General features: G+C 43.4%; 1 protein-coding gene and 1 long non-coding RNA gene across 4 annotated transcripts in view; one reads left to right on the top strand and one right to left on the bottom strand.

Moving 5' to 3' along the window:
- Nucleotides 1-777: 777 nt before the first annotated feature.
- LOC132392577 (lysoplasmalogenase-like protein TMEM86A) lies at nucleotides 778-17,911 on the bottom strand. Its single transcript, XM_059966642.1, has 3 exons — nucleotides 17,682-17,911; nucleotides 5,865-6,126; nucleotides 778-4,503 (listed from the first exon to the last, which is right to left on the bottom strand). The coding sequence occupies exons 1-3, from the start codon at nucleotides 17,694-17,696 to the stop codon at nucleotides 4,091-4,093; spliced, it is 690 nt and encodes a 229-aa protein (XP_059822625.1). The 5' UTR covers nucleotides 17,697-17,911; the 3' UTR covers nucleotides 778-4,090.
- A 45-nt stretch (nucleotides 17,912-17,956) lies between these two features.
- Nucleotides 17,957-18,199, top strand: part of LOC132392583 (uncharacterized) — a 46,097-nt gene continuing 45,854 nt past the window's right edge. Inside the window, exon 1 of one of the 3 annotated variants that reach the window (XR_009511585.1) lies at nucleotides 17,957-18,042. This is a non-coding gene — a long non-coding RNA (uncharacterized LOC132392583). Of the gene's footprint in view, nucleotides 18,043-18,066; nucleotides 18,182-18,199 lie in introns of those variants that run through there. The other 2 variants (XR_009511586.1, XR_009511587.1) reach the window with 2 other exon arrangements.

The following is an 18,199-nucleotide window of genomic DNA, read 5'->3' as shown; positions in this document are numbered from 1 at the left end:
TCTTGGGCACCTGAAACCTGGCAGAGCCCATCCCTCTCCAGGTTCCCACTAGAGATCCCCATTTAACTGCCCCATGGATACAGGCCAGGTTTGAAAGCTGGACCTTTCTTTTATCTCTGCTGTGCCCGGTGCCTTTCCCTTTCTGCATTATTGTGCAGGAGGGACAAACACAAGTGCTCGACACGGTCATGGTGAAAGTGAAGGTTCACACCTGCTGAGGGTAGGAACGGATCGGGTAGGGAGACTGACTGCAAAGAGTTCTTGACAGGGAGGCAGACCAGATATCTGAGCGGGGTTCAAAAGCAGGCAGCACTCTCGGGTGGCAGGGTAGCATAGTGGTTAATGTAGCGGTATTACATCGCCAGTGATAGCCGGTTCAATTCCGCGGCTGTTTCGGAAGGAGTTTATGCGTTCTTTCTGTGACCGTGTGGGCCTCCTCCAGGCGCTCTGCTTTCCTCCCACATTTCAAAGAAGTATGAGTTAGTAGGTTAATCGCACACATAGGTGTAATTGGTTAATTGGGCTGCTAGCACCTGAATCTCTAAATAAAAAGATAGCTATTGAATAGTAACATCGAACATAGAACAGTACAGTGCATTACTAGTCCTTCAGCCCACAATGTTGTGTCAACCTTCTAACCTACTTTGCATTAATCTGATCACTGGAGATAGAATGAGGGAAAAACCACATGATCACCTTGGACCAATCAGATTGTTGGCAATTATAGATTGAATGACCAATCAAATGCCCAGAAAAGAAACCACAAAGTTCAATATATTCACCAAATTTGATTCTTTATTTAGCAAAATTCATTTACAAACTATTTTTGCAATCTATCTTCACTGTAATATATCATAATAAAGATGAGGTAACACAAAGTAAGATTTTAGATTTGCCGAGAAAAGAGAAGAAAAACCCACAACAAGTTTATGCATGAGCACCTACCAGATTATTAGCCAGAACAATGAAGACAATAGACAATAGGTGCAGGAGTAGGCCATTCAGCCCTTCGAGCCAGCACCACCATTCAATGTGATCATGGCTGATCATCCACAATCAGTACCCCATTCCTGCCTTCTCCTCATATCCCTTGACTCTGCTATCTTTAAGAGCTCTATCTAACTCTTTCTTGAAAGCATCCAGAGAATTGGCCTCCACTGCCTTCTGAGGCAGAGCATTCCACAGATCCACAACCCTCTGGGTGAAGAAGTTCTTCCTGAACTCCATTCTAAATGGCCTACCCCTTATTCTTAAACTGTGGCCTCTGGTTCTGGACTCCCCCAACATCGGGAATGTGTTTCCTGCCTCTTGCGTGTCCAATCCCTTAATAATCTTATATGTTTCAATCAGATCCCCTTTCATCCTTCTAAATTCCAGTGTATACAAGCCCAGTCGCTCCAATCTTTCAACATATGAGTCCCGCCATCCCAGGAATCAACCTTGTTAACCTACGCTGCACTCCCTCAATAGCAAGAATGTCCCTCCTTAAAGAGAAAGTAACCACACCCAAGTTATATTGTCCTGAACCATGAATGGCTCTAGGACCACTCACAAAGTTAGTTTATATATTTCATTTTGTATTCTGCACCTTATGTTGCCAGCACTATCATGGGGTTCTGATAACAGAGGTAAAAAAAGTCTCTTTTAATTATATTGGCAACAAAATTCAAAGAGAACAAATTATAGGATAGGAAATAGACTTGTACAAATTGGATAAGATCTTGCATTTGAAATCCAGCTTGTTAGATGAAGGCAGTTGTTGGACAGCGAGGGATAAGTTGGGTAAATAATAAAACAAGACCAAAGATGCCAAAGTTTCAAAGTTATTAATCTTGAGTATTCCCACTTTTCCAGCCTTACAAAGGAAGAAGACTGATGGATGAACATGATCTTGTGCACACTGTACACACAATTCCCCATTTATCAAACTGAGTTTCCGTGGATGTAGGAGTTAAGAAGACACGCAAGGTGCCAGAAGGCTGGAGCATAGCTGATGCTGTGTCCTTATTTAAGGAGGGCACCAGGGAACCTTACTTCAGAAAGCTATTGGAAGGGATTCTGAAAGACAGAATTTATTTGAATTCGGAAAGACCAAGACTGATCAGGAACAATCAGTTGGGCTTTTTGTGTGAGAAATCTTTCTTTAAGAATCTGATTGAGCTGTTTGAAGAGGTGGCCCAAGTGAAATAACATGGGCTACATGGACTTCAGCAAGGCCTCTGATGACGTTCTGTATACGTAAACTGACCTGGATGGATCCCAGGTGAGCTAGCCTATTAGATACAAAATAGGTTCGGTGGAAGGAATCAGAGGGTGGTAGTGGAGAGGTGTTTGCCAGATTGGAGGCTTGTGACCAGTGGTGTGCCGCAGGAATTGATGCTGGGTCCACTGTTCCCATATCTGTTAAGTTGGTGGCTCAGTGGACGACGAAGAAGGTTGTCAAAGGATGCAACAATGTAGGAAGTAGCAAATGGAATTTAATTCAGACAAGCGCAAAGTGATGCATTTCGGGAAGGTTACCCAGGTTAGTTGAACAGAGACTGAGGGGTACACACAAACGGAGGAATTTAAGGTGAGGGGTTATATGGGAGGCAGGGTTTAAGGGTCGGCACAACATTGTGGGCCGAAGGGCCGGTACTGTGCTGTATTGTTTTGTCTATGAAGATGGTGCCTGGCATGCTTGCCTTCACTGGTTGAGGCATTAAGCACAAGAGTTGGTACATGACGTTACAGCTAAACAAAACGTTGGCTAAGCCATATTGTGTGCATTTCCCATTGCCGCATTATACAAGGGGTGATTGATAAGTTTGTGGCGTCAGGTAGAAGGAGTCAATTTTAGAAAACCTAGCACATTTATTTTTCAACATAGTCCCCTCCTACATTTACACACTTAATCCAGTGGTCATGGAGCATACGGATCTTGGACCTCCAGAAAGTGTCCACAGCAGGGGTGATTGATAAGTTTGTGGCCTAAGGGAGAAGGAGATGAGTTATTAACTTCAAACTTTCTGCATTTTCACTCAGAGTTGAACTGCACATGCATGTAACGAGAGCATCTAAGGTAGAGAGAGATGAGTTATACAGCTCCCGTTACATGCACATGCAGCTCAACTCTTTGAGTGAAAATGCAGAAAGTTTGAAGTTAATAACTCATCTCCTGCTACCTTAGGCCATGAACTTATCAATCACCCCTGCTGTGGACCACTTCTGGAGGTCCAAGACGCCGACTTCTACAAAGAAGGGATCCGTATGCTCCACGACTGCTGGACTAAGTGTGTAAATGTAGGAAAATTAAATGTGCTAGGTTTTCTAAAATTGACTCCTTCTATCATAGGCCTCCAAATTATCAATCACCCCTCGTAGATGCGGTCAAGCTAGAGAGGGCGCAGAAAATATTCACAAGAGTGTTCTTGGTTTGAAGGACCTGAGTTATATTGAGAGTGTGGGTATAATGTGATTGGACTGCTACTCTGCAAAGTCTCTTCCAAGGGTGCCTACCCTTAAGAAGTTTAAATCAGTCCTGATGAAGGGCCTCAGCCTGAAATGTCTCTCCATAGATGCTGACTTCCTCCAGCATTCTGCTTAGGTAGTACAGGTCTGCTGTCCCTGCCACGAAGAAGGCTGAGAATCGGCACGAAAGAGAGGCATATAAAACTGTAGGGTAGGGCTGCCTATAAGTAGAGGGCTTGTGTTTAGAGTGAGAGGGAAGAGGTTTAATAGGGATCCGAGGGGAAATATTTCACCCAAAGAACAGTCGGCCTATGAAATGAACTGCCAGAGGAGGTGGTGCAGGCAGGGAACAGTCGGAAAATTTAAAGTCATCTGGGCAGATACTTGAAAGAGCAGAACATAGAGGGATATGGAATTAAAGCAGGCAAATAGGATTAGTATAGATAGGCACAAGACAGTGGGACGAAACATCTGTATCTATGCTATAGAACCCTATAGATCTATGACTCTATTGGTATATGTACAGGTAACAAGTGGGAGATTTGTATTAAATATTTATAATCCATCGGTGTTTGCTAAAAGTATCAAATGCACTGTAACATCAAAAGAAATCTCTATTGCGTAACTAAACAGAGGCAACCTAGTCATTCTTGTTGTTGCTAACTTTTACAATAGACATGGTAATAAGCATTTGTGCTGTATAGTAGGTGGTCATGACAATTACATCCTGAAATGGCACAGGAAAGCACAGCAGGTTTACAGCCAATGTCAGGTCCGATACCATAAAGAACCAGGCTCCTACTGCGCCGACCAGCTTCGCCGGAGACTTCTTCTGGTGAAACAGGATCTCCGCATTGGCCCGCCAAGCCATGACCCCAATCAGGCTGCAGTAGAGGCTGAGCAGCAGGAGGTCAAGTGTGGTGGAGCACCTGCTGAGAATGCCCAAGCCCAGAGCGACCGCAGTAGCAACGAACCCTCCTGCTCGAAGGTTCAGGGTCTCGAATCCGAAGGCCCACGTGTAGGCGCAGTGGGCTAGAGCAAACATTGCCGCTCCTGTAGATAAAAAAGAGACAATGCCAGCAACTGTGGATCTCTTCTTGCTCACAACCAACATAACTCACAGTTGATTCTTAAAGCACGCAGCCCATTTCTGTGTGCAAAGGGCTTCAAAGACGCCGTTTCCATTGAAAATAGTAACTTAGACACACCCAGCAACTTACTTGCTGACTTAAACTAAAAAGTAATACAGCAAGCCGAAATGTAAGTTGATGTGGCCTGAAGGAAGGAGAAGGGAGGAGGCCTCAGTTCGCAATCAATGTAATGTTCCGCTTGTTTCACTGCGTTGTCATAGTCAAGAGGAGGAGAGGATGATACCCCTATTGCCTTTCACTGCCTGGGCACACGTGAAGGTGGTTGTTTGTATGAGGTACTGGATCTTACCTTACTTCAGAGGATCTTTCTCTGGGCACAAAGCAGATTTCTAATCCAATTTACTACCTCATCTTGAATGCCGAGTAACTGAAACTTTGGGGCATTTTTACCAGAGCTGAAATGGCTGGCATGAGGGGACATAGTTTTAAAGTGCTTGCAAATAGGTAAGTCATCCAGAGAGTGTTGGGTGCGTGGAATGCACTGCCAGCAGTGGCAGTGGAAGAGGGTCTTTTAAGAGCCTCTTAGAAAGGTACGTGGAGCTTAGAAAGATAGAGGGCTATGCGCTAGGGAAATTCTTCTCACTACCACCATTGGGCAGGTTGAAGAACAGTTACATGTAGCTACGGGTGCCAAAGACTTGCACAGTACTGTATATGTTACCATTTATTACCATGAGATTCAGTGCTGTATGTACTTTGGTAATAAATTTACTTTCAACTTTTGTTCCTGATGTGAAGGCAAGTTGCCTCTGGTCCCAGGTCAAGTGTTGCCAATTAAGGACACTCATGTATATATAACCACAATATTACAATATTCACATTCTGTCCCCGGTCTGTGTGAGAGTTTCTGAATATTACAGCATTATGAAGGACCCCACACACCCCTCATACAAACTCTTCTCCCTCCTGCCGTCTGGGAAAAGGCACCGAAGCATTCGGGCTCTCACGACCAGACTGTGTAACAGTTTCTTCCCCCAAGCTATCAGACTCCTCAATACCCAGAGTCTGGACTGACACCTTACTGCCCTATTGTCCTGTTTATTATTTATTGTAATGCCTGCACTGTTTTGTGCACTTTACACAGTCCTGGGTAGGTCTTTAGTCTAGTGTCATTTTTTTCTGTGTTGTTTTTTACGTAGTTCAGTCTAGTTTTTGTACTGTGTCATGTAACACCATGGTCCTGAACAAAACATTGTCTCGTTTTTACTGTGTACTGTACCAGCAGTTATGGTCGAAATGACAATAAAAAGTGACTTGACTCACCTCCAATGAAAATCTTAAGATTCTGCTCGACCAGAAGCAAGTCACCCATTGCTGAAAAGAAGAGGCCTGCGAGTAGTTTCCAAACTTTGTGGTGATGATGTATGAACCCTTTTCCATAACTCAGAATCAAAATGCACAAACAGATGATTGGCAAGACTTTGCTCGGTGCCCGCACCCAAAGTGAAATCGAAGAGTCCTGGCTGATGACTATGTAGATGCAGGCAGTTATGAAGAAAGGGATCAACATTCGCATCTCGTTAATCTGCCGGCCAAGAAATCAGCAAATGACTATCTGCAATGTAATGCATTCTTCTCATAACACCACACAACCCCTTGAACCATTAACACTCATTTTAATGCCTATTTGAAATCCTACATGTTTCAAAATCAAGTATATTTAGATAACATTCTTTTCCCAGAAGCCGCCAGAAGCTCAATTTTCTAGGAAACCTGACATTTATTCCTGCTTTTCATTTCTGTCTTCTCTGAAATGTTTGTTCACCCATCTTATTCCTTGTTATTAATAACACACAATATGCTAAAAAATATATACCTATAAAACCACCCATTTCCCTCTTTTGTCCCTAATTTACTACCTCTTACCCTAAATCTATAACCCCTAGTTTTGGACTCCACAAACCTGGGGGAAAGACTGTTACCATCATAACTATGCTTCTCAGAACTTTAAACCATTCTGAAAAACCACCCCTCATCCTCCTTTGTTCAGAGAATAAAGATCTAGCCTGGCCAACTTCTCCCTGTAACCCAGACCCTCTAATAATATTAATAACATAATCTATAGAATACTTTTCATGATGAAGTTCAGAGAGCTTTACAATGGGATAAATGCACAAATATGAATACATAAACATAAAAAGACTAAAAGATGTTAGTTAAAAGCAAGGTTAAATAAATAAATTTTGAGTTTGCCTTTAGAAGTGTCAACTGAGCCTGCATGCGTTAGAGTTTTTTGGTGTTGAATTCCACAGTTTAGGAGGATAGTTAAAAAAAAAGGTGAATTGCCAATTATCTATTTAAATTTAGAAGACCTAAGAGCTTGAGCAGGAAAAAGATTCTGTTATGTACTCCAGTCCCAGACCGTTGAGAGCTCTAAAGGTAAGGAAGAGAACTTTAAATTTCTCAAAGATACAGGAAGACACTGCAAAGTGGCTACCACAGGAATGATAAATTCCCTCATCCTGGTTTTTGTGAAAAGTCTATTAGCAGCGTTCTGAATGAGTTGAAGTTTGTCAATAGGTTGCTTTGCAAGGCCAGTAAAAAGTAAATTGCAGTGATCTAGTCCATTCGATATAAAGGCATGATTTAGTTTCTCAGCATCATTACGTGACCGAAATGAACATTCCTTTGCAATATTTCTCAAGTGTAGAAATGCTGCTCCAGTCATTTTCTTTATGAGAGATTTAAAAAGTCAAATCTGAATCAAGGACAACACCCAGACTAGTTACTTCTGATTTTACGAAGGGAGCCAAGTTCCTAGGGTTTATCAAGTTGTCTCTAATTCTGACAGTGTCCTTACAATTCTTTTCTGCACTCTTACCAGTTTAACCATTACTTACCTATAACAAGTAACCAAAACCGTACACGGTACCCCACCATTTGCGGAGAGGGAGATCATGGATTGAGTTAGGGACAGTTCCCTGTGCACCACTTCTCAAAAGCAAGCGAGCCCATCGTGACTTATCGAGCGAGTAGGAAATCGTGCAGTGAGTTAGACGCAGTTCCTTGTGGGTCTTACAAGCCAGTTTTAAAAAGCGAGCAGGGCCGGTCACGACTTGGAGACAGTTCCTCATGAATTTTACCCGCCAGTTTTAAAAAAGCAAGCGAGCCCATCACGACTTGTCTACGGAGCGGGAGATTACGTGGGTCAGTAGTAAATTAGCAAGGACCAGTAAAAAGATGGGAGGTGTAAGCCAAGCGGCCATTACGTGAGCGGACAGTGTTAGAGAGTTCATGCTTTGCTTCAACAGACTTGGGCCAGAACAGTCGTAGGCTAGACTTAAAGTTTGAGAATTAATGGTACAACTGGATGGTAGTTCAGGCTGGAGAATGCTCTTCCCTCTGAGATATGAGATATGTAGTCATCAGGGAGCTGACCCATCAGCACACAGCAACAACAGCCAGGCTAGTGGCACTGTGGGCAGGCCTTAGAATCAACAGGGAAGGGTAAAGTCAGGCAGGACGATAGTGAAAGGAGATTCAATAGTTAAGGGTCGGACAGCAGATGATCTTGCAGTGAGATATTGCCAGGTACAACATTGTGGGCATCACTGAGTTGTGACTGAAAGAAGATTATAGTTGGGAGCTTACTATCCAAGGCTAAACCTTGTATCAAAAAGACAGACAGGTAGGCAGAGAGAGCGGGATGGCTCTGTTGGTTAGAAAGAGGTGACATAGGATCGGAAGATGTAGAGCCCTTGAGGGTAGAGCTAAGAAACCATGCTAAAAAGACCCTGGTAGGAGATATAGACAGGCCTCCGAATAGTGGCCAGGATGAGGAATATAAATTACAATGGGAGATAGAAAAGGTACGTATAAAGGGCAAATGTTATGATAGTCAAGGGGGATTTCAATATACAGGTAGGTTGGGAAAATCAAGTTAGTGCTACATCCCAAGAGAGGGAGCTTGTGGGATGCCTCCAAGATGTTTTTTTAGGTCAGCTTGGGATTGAGCCCACTAGGGGATAGACATTTGTTGATGGGTGTTGCGTAATGATCCAGATTTGATTAGAGAGCTTAAGGTAAAGGAACTCTTAGAAGTCAGTGATTATAATATGATAGAATTCATCCTGCAGTTTGCGAGGAAGAAGGTAAGTCAGATATGTCAGTGGAGTAAAGGGAATTACAGGGGCATAAGGGAGGAGCTGGCTGAAGTTGATTGGAAGGGGACACAAGCAGGAATGTGGGCAGAACAGCAATGGCTGGAGTTCCTGGGGCAGCTCGGAATGCGCAGGATAGATACATAACAAAAATTAAGTAGAATCCTAAGGGAGGACAAGGCAACCGTGGCTGACAAGGGAAGTCAAAGGCAGCAAAAGAGAGAGAAGATAATATAGCAAAAATTAGGGGGAAGTTAAAAGATTGAGCAGCTTTTAAAACCTATAGAAGGCAACTAAAATATATATATATAAGGAGAGAAAAGATGATATATGAAGGTCAGCTAGTCAATAATATCAGAGTTTTTTTCAGATATATAAAGAGTAAAAGAGAGGCGAGAATGGATATTGGACTGCTGGAAAATGATGTTGGAGAGGTAGTAATGGGGACAAAGAAATGGTGGGCAAACTTAATAAGTATTAAGGGTTCTGGAAGAGGTAGCTGAAGAGATTGTGGAGCAGCAGAACTCTTAATGGATATGATTAAGTATTCTCGTTTCACCCTGATACAGCTAAAAAGCACAACTGCTTCCGAGGTCAGTACAGTCAACAAAGATGTCTTAATGTGTTTAAACAAACTATCACTGCTTAAAACTGACAGAAACAACTCTGACTGTGACGGAACTCTGACGGAAGTGCCCTTGGAGGAAGTGCGGAAGTACGTCGGGGTTACAAGTACGTTTACGGAAATGGGGTTTTAAACTCCCAATACCGACTGTCTTGCTGGCAAACGTGCGGTCTCTGGTGAATAAAATCGATGACCTCAGAGCCGGGGCCCTGAAACAGAGGGGCATTAGGACAACGAATGTCCTTAGTTTCACGGAATCCTAGTTAACCCCTTCTGTACCGGATGCAGTGATTCAGATCAACAGATTTACTATACACCGTCAGGATAGATCTACAGAGTCTCTCAAAATCGGAGGTGGAGGAGTATGCCTCATGATCAACTCTTCATGGTGCACAAATATATCAGTGCTGTCCCAATTCTGCTCACCAGACCTGGAATATCTTGCAGTTAAGTGCTGTCCATTTTACCTACCACAGGAGACTTCTGTGATTGCTTTGGTAGCGGTATACATATCACCTCAGGCCAATGTCAATCAGGCTTTAGATGATCCGAGCAATGGGATCAACTTCACCATTGTTTTGGGAGATTTTAACCACCCCGTCTGAAAAAACACTTAGCAATTACCATCAACTTGCACTTGCAATACCAGAGGAAACAACACACTGGACCATTGTTACACCACCATCAAGAATGCCTACTGTGCTATTCCACGCCTTCACTTGATCACTACTCTCTGAGTATAGGCAAAGACTGAAGACTGCAGCACCAGTAGTTAGGACCAAGAAGGTATGGACAAGGGAAGCACAGAAACGCCTACAGGACTGCTTTGAATCAGTGGACTGAACTGTATTCAAGGATTCAACTTCGGACCTGGATGAGAATGCTGCAGTTGTTACGGACTTCATTAAAACCAGTGTGGATGAGTGTGTGCCCACAAAGACTTACTGCACATTCCCAAACCAAAAGCCATGGATGAACCAAGAGGTACATCATCTGCTGAAGGCTAGACCTGTGGCATTCAAGTCTGGTGATCCAGGCCTGTACCAGAAAACCAGGTATAATCTGCGGAGGGCTATTTCAAGGGTGAAGAGATGATTTTGAATGAGACTGGAGGCAACATTGGACGCACAGCAACTCTGGCAGGGTCTGCAAGACATTACTTCCTACAAAGTGAAACCCAATAGCATGAATGGCAGCGATGCTTCACTACCAGATGAACTCAACGCCTTCTATTCCCCGCTTTGAAAGGGAGAACACAACTACAGCTGTGAAGATCCCTGCTGCACCTGATGACCCTGTGATCTCCGTCTCAGAGGCCGACGTTACACTGTCTTTAAAGAGAGTGAACCCTTGCAAGGTGGAAGGTCCCGGTGGAGTACCTGGTAAGGCTCTGAAAACCCATGCCAACCAACTGGTGGGTGTATTCCAGGACATTTTCAACCTCTCACTGCTATGGGTGGAAGTTCCCACTTGCTTCAAAAAGGTAACAATTACACCAGTGCCTAAGAAGAATAACGTGAGCTGCCTTAATGACTATCGCCCGGTAGCACTCACATCTACAGTGATGAAATGCTTTGAGAGGTTGGTCATGACTAGACTGAACTCCTGCCTCAGCAAGGACCTGGAACCACTGCAATTTGCCTATCGCCACAATAGGCCAACGGCAGACGCAATCCTAATGACTCTCCACGCACCTGGACAACAGAAACAGGATGCTGTTCATCGACTATAGCTCAGCATTTAATACCATCATTCCCACAATCCTGACTGAGAAGTTGCAGAACCTGGGCCTCTGTAACCTCTCAATTGGATCCTCGATCAGGTATATAGGTACGACATGAAACAGAATGTTTTTAGGTGAATGCCATGCCAACACTCCGCACCAAATTACTAACACATATTTGATGAATAAAGTTGATCCTTGATCTGATGGATTACAGTGCACAAATGCTAAGGTCAGAGCGTAAGGCAAGAGATTTTTAAATCCTTGCTCACCACAGGTGAGGTGCCAGATGACTGGAAGACAGCAGGGATAAGGGAGGAAAATACAGGCCAGTGAGTCCGGCATCAGTGGTTAGGAATTTCATGGAAAAAAATGCCAAGCAACAGGATTAATGTGTGTTGTTTTGTGAATAGAAACCTGGGCCCAGAGATGTACCACGGAGTTCAATGACAGGACCCTTACTCCTCATTACATACACTGATACTTTGAATATGAGATAGAAGGTAAGGCTAGTGTATTTACTGAGTGTGGTATTGGTGATGAAGGCAATCACTATAGGCTATGCAGTGCTGTTAGTCAGAATTGGGTTTATTATCACTGATGTGTATCATGAAATTTGTTGTTTGTGGCAACAGTGCAGTGCAAGCTATTAAAAAGACATGACCATAAGTTACAATAAGAAATAAAATAAATAAGTTAGTGCAAAAAGGAGATAGCGAGGCTCATGGGCTACGCAAAAGTCTGATGGCAGAGGGGCAGAAACTGATACTAAAACATCTGAGTTGGTTTTCCGGGCTCCTGAACCTCAAGGTTCACAGTAAAACCTATTATCAGAGTACATACACGTCACCACATTCTTTTTCTGCAGGCACACGTGGCAAATCTATAGAACAGGAACTGTAAACAGGATCAATGGAGAACAAACTATGCAAATGCAGATATATATAAACAGCAATAAATAATGAGCATGAAAGAGCAAGATAAAGAGTCCTTAAAGTGGGACCATCAGTTGAGGCAACACCAGAAGTAGAATGAGTGTAGTTATCCTTTTTTGTTCAAGAGCCTGATGGATGAGGGATAGTAACTGTTGTTGAACCTGGTGGTGCAAGTCCTGAGGATCTTGTACCTTCTACCTGATGGCAGCAGTGAGAAAAAAGCATGGCATGGGTGGTGAGGATCTTTGATGATGGATGCTGCTTTTCTACGGTAATGTTTCATGCAGATGTGCTTAATGGTTGAGAGAGCTTTATCCTTGATGGACTGGGCTGAATCCACTACCTTTTGTAGGATTTTCCACTCAAAGGTCTTGGCGTTCCCATACCATGCCATAATGCAATCAGTCAGCACACTTTCCACCACACATCTATAGAAGCTTGCCACTGGTTTTGATGACATGCCGAATCTACGCAGACTCCTGAGGCACTGATGTGCTTTCTTTGCAATTATATTTATATGATGGGCCCAAGACAGATCCTCCACCCAGGAATTTAAAGATACCGACCCTCTCCACCTCCAAATCTCCAATGATTACAGGTTCGTGGACCTTTGGTTTCCCTCTCCTTAAGTCTACTATCAGTTCCTTGGTCTTATTGACATTGAGTGAGAGGTTGTTGTTATTACACCACTCAGGCAAATTTTCAATCTCCCTCCTGCATCATCCTCCTCCCTGACGGTAGTAATGAGAAGATAGCATGTCCTGATAGTGGACGTCATTCTTAATGATGGATTTGGCCTTCTTGGGGCATCACCTTGTGAAGATGTGCTGGATGGTGGAGAGGCTTGTGCTCATGATGGAATGGCTGAGTAAACAACCCTCTGCAGCCTCTTTTGATTAGTTGTTAAGATTAACAGAGCAATGGCATATGAAAAGTGCAAAGTCATGCACCTTTGGCGTGACTAGTAAGGCTAACGGTCGTACAAAGGATGGTAGGACCCATGGGAGTATTGAGGAACAAAAGGACCTTGTTATACAAGTCTATTGTTCTCGGAAAGTGGCAGCATAGTTAGACAAGTTGGTGAAGAAAACTTTAGGGATACCTGTCACTATTACCTGGAACTTAGATTGAGAGATTTATATAGAACATAGAACAGTATGGCAGGGTACAGGCCCTTCAGCCCATGATGGTGTGCTGAACTTTAACCTATTCCAAGATCAATCTTCCCAGATTTTTCTTTCATTTTTCTTTCATCCATGTGCCTACCTGGCCAGCTGGTGGCATAGTGGCATCAGCGCCAGATTCTGGAGCGAAGGCTCCCGAGTTTGAATCCAGCCGGCTCCCTTGCACACTTTCTGGGTTGAGCGTCGAGCTAGCAACTCGGCCTCGTAAAAACAAGAAAGCCTGCTAAACAAAACGCTGTCACGATGGCATCCCGATGGCTTTCTTCTGCTTCTTCATGTGCCTATCCAAGTCTCTTATTGTGTCTGTCTCTACCACCACCCCTGCACCCATCACGCTGTGTAAAAACCCAGCTCTGATATCCACTCTATAATTTTCTCCAGTCCCATTAAAATTACGCCCCCTCATATTAGCTACTTCCATTCTGGCTGTCCACTCTATCTATGCCCCTTATCATCTTATACATCGCTCATCGTCCTTCACTCCAAAGAGAAAAGCCCTCATTCACTCAACCTATCCTCAAAAGACATGCTCTGTAATCCAGGCAGCATCCTGGTAAATCTCCTCTGCCCCCTCTCTAAAGCTTCTACATCCTTCCTATAAGGCAACCAGAATTCAACACAATACTCCAAGTGGACTAACCAGGTTTATAGAGCTGCAACACCACCTCACAGCTTTTGAACTCAGCCTCCAGCCTAATGAAGGCTAACACACTGCACGCCTTCTTAAGCACCCTATCATCTTGCATGACAACTTTGAGGGATCTATGGACATGGACCACAAGATTTCTCTGTTCATCCACACTATGGAGAATGCTGCCATTAACCCTTCAAGTTTGCCATAAACCCTCTGCCTTCAAGTTTGATCTTCAAAAGAATGTGACTTCACCACACTTACCTGCCACTTCTCAGCCTAGCTCTACATCCTAACAATATCCTGTTGTAACCTGTGGCTACCTTATACTCGATCCACAACACCACCAACCTTAGTGTCATCTGCACACCTACTAACCCACCTTCCCACTTCCTGGCATTTATAAAAAAAAGTCACACAGTAAGGGGTCCCAAAGTCGATCCCTGCACAACTCCAGTGGTCTCTGATATCCAGGCAGAATATGTTCCATCTACTATCACCCCTTGCCTTCTGTGGACTGTATGCATCCATGTAACCAAATTTCCCCGATCTCATGCCTCCTGACTTTCCGAATGGGCCTCCCATGTCAAACACCTTACTAAAAGCTATATACACCACACCCATTGCTCTACCTTCATCAAGGGGAGACGTGATAGAGGTATATAAAATTATGATGGGTATAGATAGAGTGAATGCAAGCAGGCTTTTTCCACTGAGGCTCGGGGAGAAAAAAAACCAGAGGACATGGGTTAAGGGTGAAGGGGAAAAACTTTAAAGGGAACATTGAGGGGGTCTTCTTCACACAGAGAGTGGTGGGAGTGTGGAATGAGCTGCCAGATGAAGTGGTAAATGCAGGCTCACTTTTAACATTTAATAAAAACTTGGACAGGTACATGGATGAGAGGGGTATGGAGGGATATGGGCCAGGTGCAGGTCAGTGGGACTAGGCAGAAAAATGGTTTGGCACAGCCAAGAAGGGTCAAAAGGCCTGTTTCTGTGCTGTAATGTTCTATGGTTCTATGGTTTGATTTCTTTTATCGCTTCCTCAGAGAATTCAGTCATTGTAAGGCATAGTCTGGCCCTCACAAATCCATGCTGAACATCCCTAATCAGACTATGCTTCTCCAAATGCTTGTAAATCCTGTCTCTAAGAATCCTCTCCAATAGTTCATCTACTGTTGATGTAAGATTAACTGGTCAATAATTCCCAGGATTATGCCTATTACCTTTCTTGAATAAAGGAATAACATTTGTCACCCGTCATTAACTGGTAATACTCCTGTGGCCAGTGAGGTCACAAGGATAATCGCCAAAGGTGCAGCAAGCTCTTCCCTCACTTCCCACGGTAACCTGGGGTATATCCCCTGGGGCCCCATGGATTTATCTTTCCTAATGTTCCAGCTCTCTCCTTCCAAATATCAACATGTTCCAGCACATTAGCCCATTCTGTGCCAAAGTCCCCCTCATGGGCAAATACTGAAGCAAAGTATTCATCATGGACCCCACCTACTGCACCTCCTCTGGCTCCAGGCACCTTTCCTCTTTCATCCCTAGTTGGTCCTGCCGTCACTGTAGTCATCGTCACGTTCTACACATACAAGACTAAGGCAAAACTTTATTAACCATTGGTTAGACCACATCCACAGTGCCAGGGACAGTTCTGATCACTGGGAGATTGGAAGGACATTAACTGTATTGGAGAGGCTGCAGACGATACTAACCAGAACGTTTGCTGGGATAGAGTGTCTCAGTTAGGAGTGGAGGAGTCTGGGGGAAGACCCGACAGAGGTATACAGCATTATAGTGCAGATATTATCCAGAGCTAGAGAGCACAGGTTTAGAAAAAGAGGTAAGAAGTCAATAGGGTTTCTGAGGAATGATTTGGACTTGGGAACGCACTGAAAGGTCTTCTCACTACGTTTAAGAGAAATCTAGACGAGCATTTGAATCGCCAAGGCATTGAAATTACTGATCGAGAGCTGGTAACTGAAATTAATTTCGACAGGCACCTCACCATCTGAAGAGCCCGCTTCTGTGCTATTTGTCTCTCTGACCTTGCAATTCCAGTCACCCCGTTATAGGAAGGACGTGGAGGCTTCGGAGAGGGTTCAGAAGAGTTTGTCAGGATCCTGCCTGGATTAGAAGGCTTGTGTTATAACGAGAGGCTGGACAAACTTGAGTGGTGGAGGATGAGAAGAGATCTGAAAGATCTAATCTGATCTAAGATTCAGAATCAGGTTTAATATCACCAGTATATGCTGTGAAATTTGTTAACTTTGCAGCAGCTTTACAATGTAATACATGATAATACAGAAAAGAAGGTGAATTATAGTAAGTATATCTATCAAATAAGTAGTTCAAAAACAGAAATAAAAAAAGTGAGGCAGTGTTCACGGGTTAAGCGTCCATTTAGGAATTGGATGGCAGAGGGGAAGAAGCTGTTCCTGAATCACTGAGTGAGTGCCTTCAGGCTTTTGTACCTCCTACCTGATGGTAACAGTGAGAACAGGGCATGCCCTGGGTGCTGGGGGTCCTTAATGATGGATGCCAACTTTTTAAGGCACCACTCCTTGAACACGTCTTCAGTACTATGGAGGCTAATGCCTGTGATGGAACAGACTAATTTTACAACTCTCTGCAGCTTATTTTGATCCTATACAGTAGCCCCCCCCCCCAAAGCAGCCCGTTAGAATATTCGCCACGTACATCTGTAGAAATTTTCAAGTGTTTTAGGTGAAACACCAAACCTCCTCAAACTCCTAATGAAATATAGCCGCTGTCTATGCCTTCTTTATAGCTGCATCGACGGGTGGCGGGCGTTCGAGAGACAGATACATTAGGCATTTCTAAATAGACACGTGGATGTGAGGGAAATGGACATGGTGTAGGCATAAGGGATTAGCTTAGCTGCCTGTTTGATTATTAACTTATTTGGTTCAGCTCAACTAACTGTGGGCCAAACAGCTTGTCCCTGTGCTGTACCATTCTGTTCTGAAAAATTATTTTGATATATTCCACTCCTGCTTCAATCACTGCACAGTACATCCTTCACGTGGTTTGCTAATGAGAAAGGAAAACAAAGTTTAACTCCAGATCTGGGGTTCCTGATCTTTTTCCTGTCACGGACCCCTTTGTCAGCCTGGTCAAGTCCTTGGACCCTTTCTCAGAATAATCTATTTAAATATATAAAATAAAATCCATAGGATTACAAAGGAAACCGATTATATTTCAAATAGTGTTATCAAAATAATTTTTAAAAATCTAACTCGTGATATATGTGTTTTATTAATGCTTTAAGTAACAGGACTATACATTTAAAATACAGACAAGTTAAAATAAAGTATTTATTTTTAAGAGTCATTTCAGCGTGAAGGCTGCTGCTGTTTAGCTTGAGTAAGAACTTTAAACCGCGCGGTGGTCTTGGTCAACGCAACACGCAGGTCATGTTGTGCATCATACTGCAGGGTTGTCTGCCCAGCAGACTGCCGGTTTAATCATCTGCAGACAGAAAAACTGCGATTGCGTTTGATGCAGCAGCTAGTTTTGTAACAATCGTGATTTCGGAGTCGTGGTGATATTTCGAGATATCTCTAATAACTGTAACGCGATATGAAAATACTGCTGTAGTTTGTTGCCAACAATCATAAATGAAGGAAATGCTAAAGTCATTTAAAGGTTAGTGAAAATAAAGAGGTACATTTTCTCTCATCCAAGTTCCCGAACCCCCTGGAATCCGTGGACCCCAGGTTAAGAACCCCTGCTCTAAAAGGGGCGGAAATCGCGATACGTATCGCAAATATACAGAACAGAAACAATGAATTCGCTAGCATTCGTCATAAATGAACTGAAATAAAATTAATTCACAACTTGGCATCTGCCTACCAACAGTGATCCCATTCTCAGTGTGGTTATCCTGCTTTGTGGCTCTTAGATTCCAATTTCTTTAGAAGCTGAACTGTCCAGGTCGGTTCTGCTCACTCGGAATATGGTGTGGCTGACTTATATTTCAAGATAAACAGTTTTAACATTCTCACTGAAATTAAGCAATCCAATCACAAAAGAAGCACGGGAACTAAAAAAGAACCTGTTCTACCAGCTAATATTCAAACGGATGATCGTCTCAAGTGAGTGAACAAATAAGAGTTTTCAACTAATCATGTGACCAAGTCTTGTCGGCTGGAATCTGGATCAAGCAGAGAGTGACGGTGGCCTGTAGAGTGAATTCGCCTTAACCTGCGCTCAGGTGCGTGTGCTCTGCATTGCATATTCGAGAAAGTTTCCAATAACAGAGAGAAAAAAAAAACACTGGCTGTTTCCCTGATACTTTCAGAAGATAAGCTGTGGTTTGAACTCAGCGTGACTAGTTTACTGTTCCTACTCCAGTAAGTGGTGTTTATAGC

Source organism: Hypanus sabinus, chromosome 1 (genome assembly GCF_030144855.1).
Source record: "Hypanus sabinus isolate sHypSab1 chromosome 1, sHypSab1.hap1, whole genome shotgun sequence".
Lineage (NCBI taxonomy): Eukaryota > Metazoa > Chordata > Chondrichthyes > Myliobatiformes > Dasyatidae > Hypanus > Hypanus sabinus.
This window is presented reverse-complemented; position numbering and strand designations above follow the sequence as displayed.

Coding starts and splice junctions, on each gene's coding strand:
- LOC132392577 (XM_059966642.1), bottom strand. Junction 4,504..5,864: donor TCTTAAGATTTTCATTGGAG/GTGAGTCAAGTC, acceptor TTTTATCTACAG/GAGCGGCAATGTTTGCTCTA.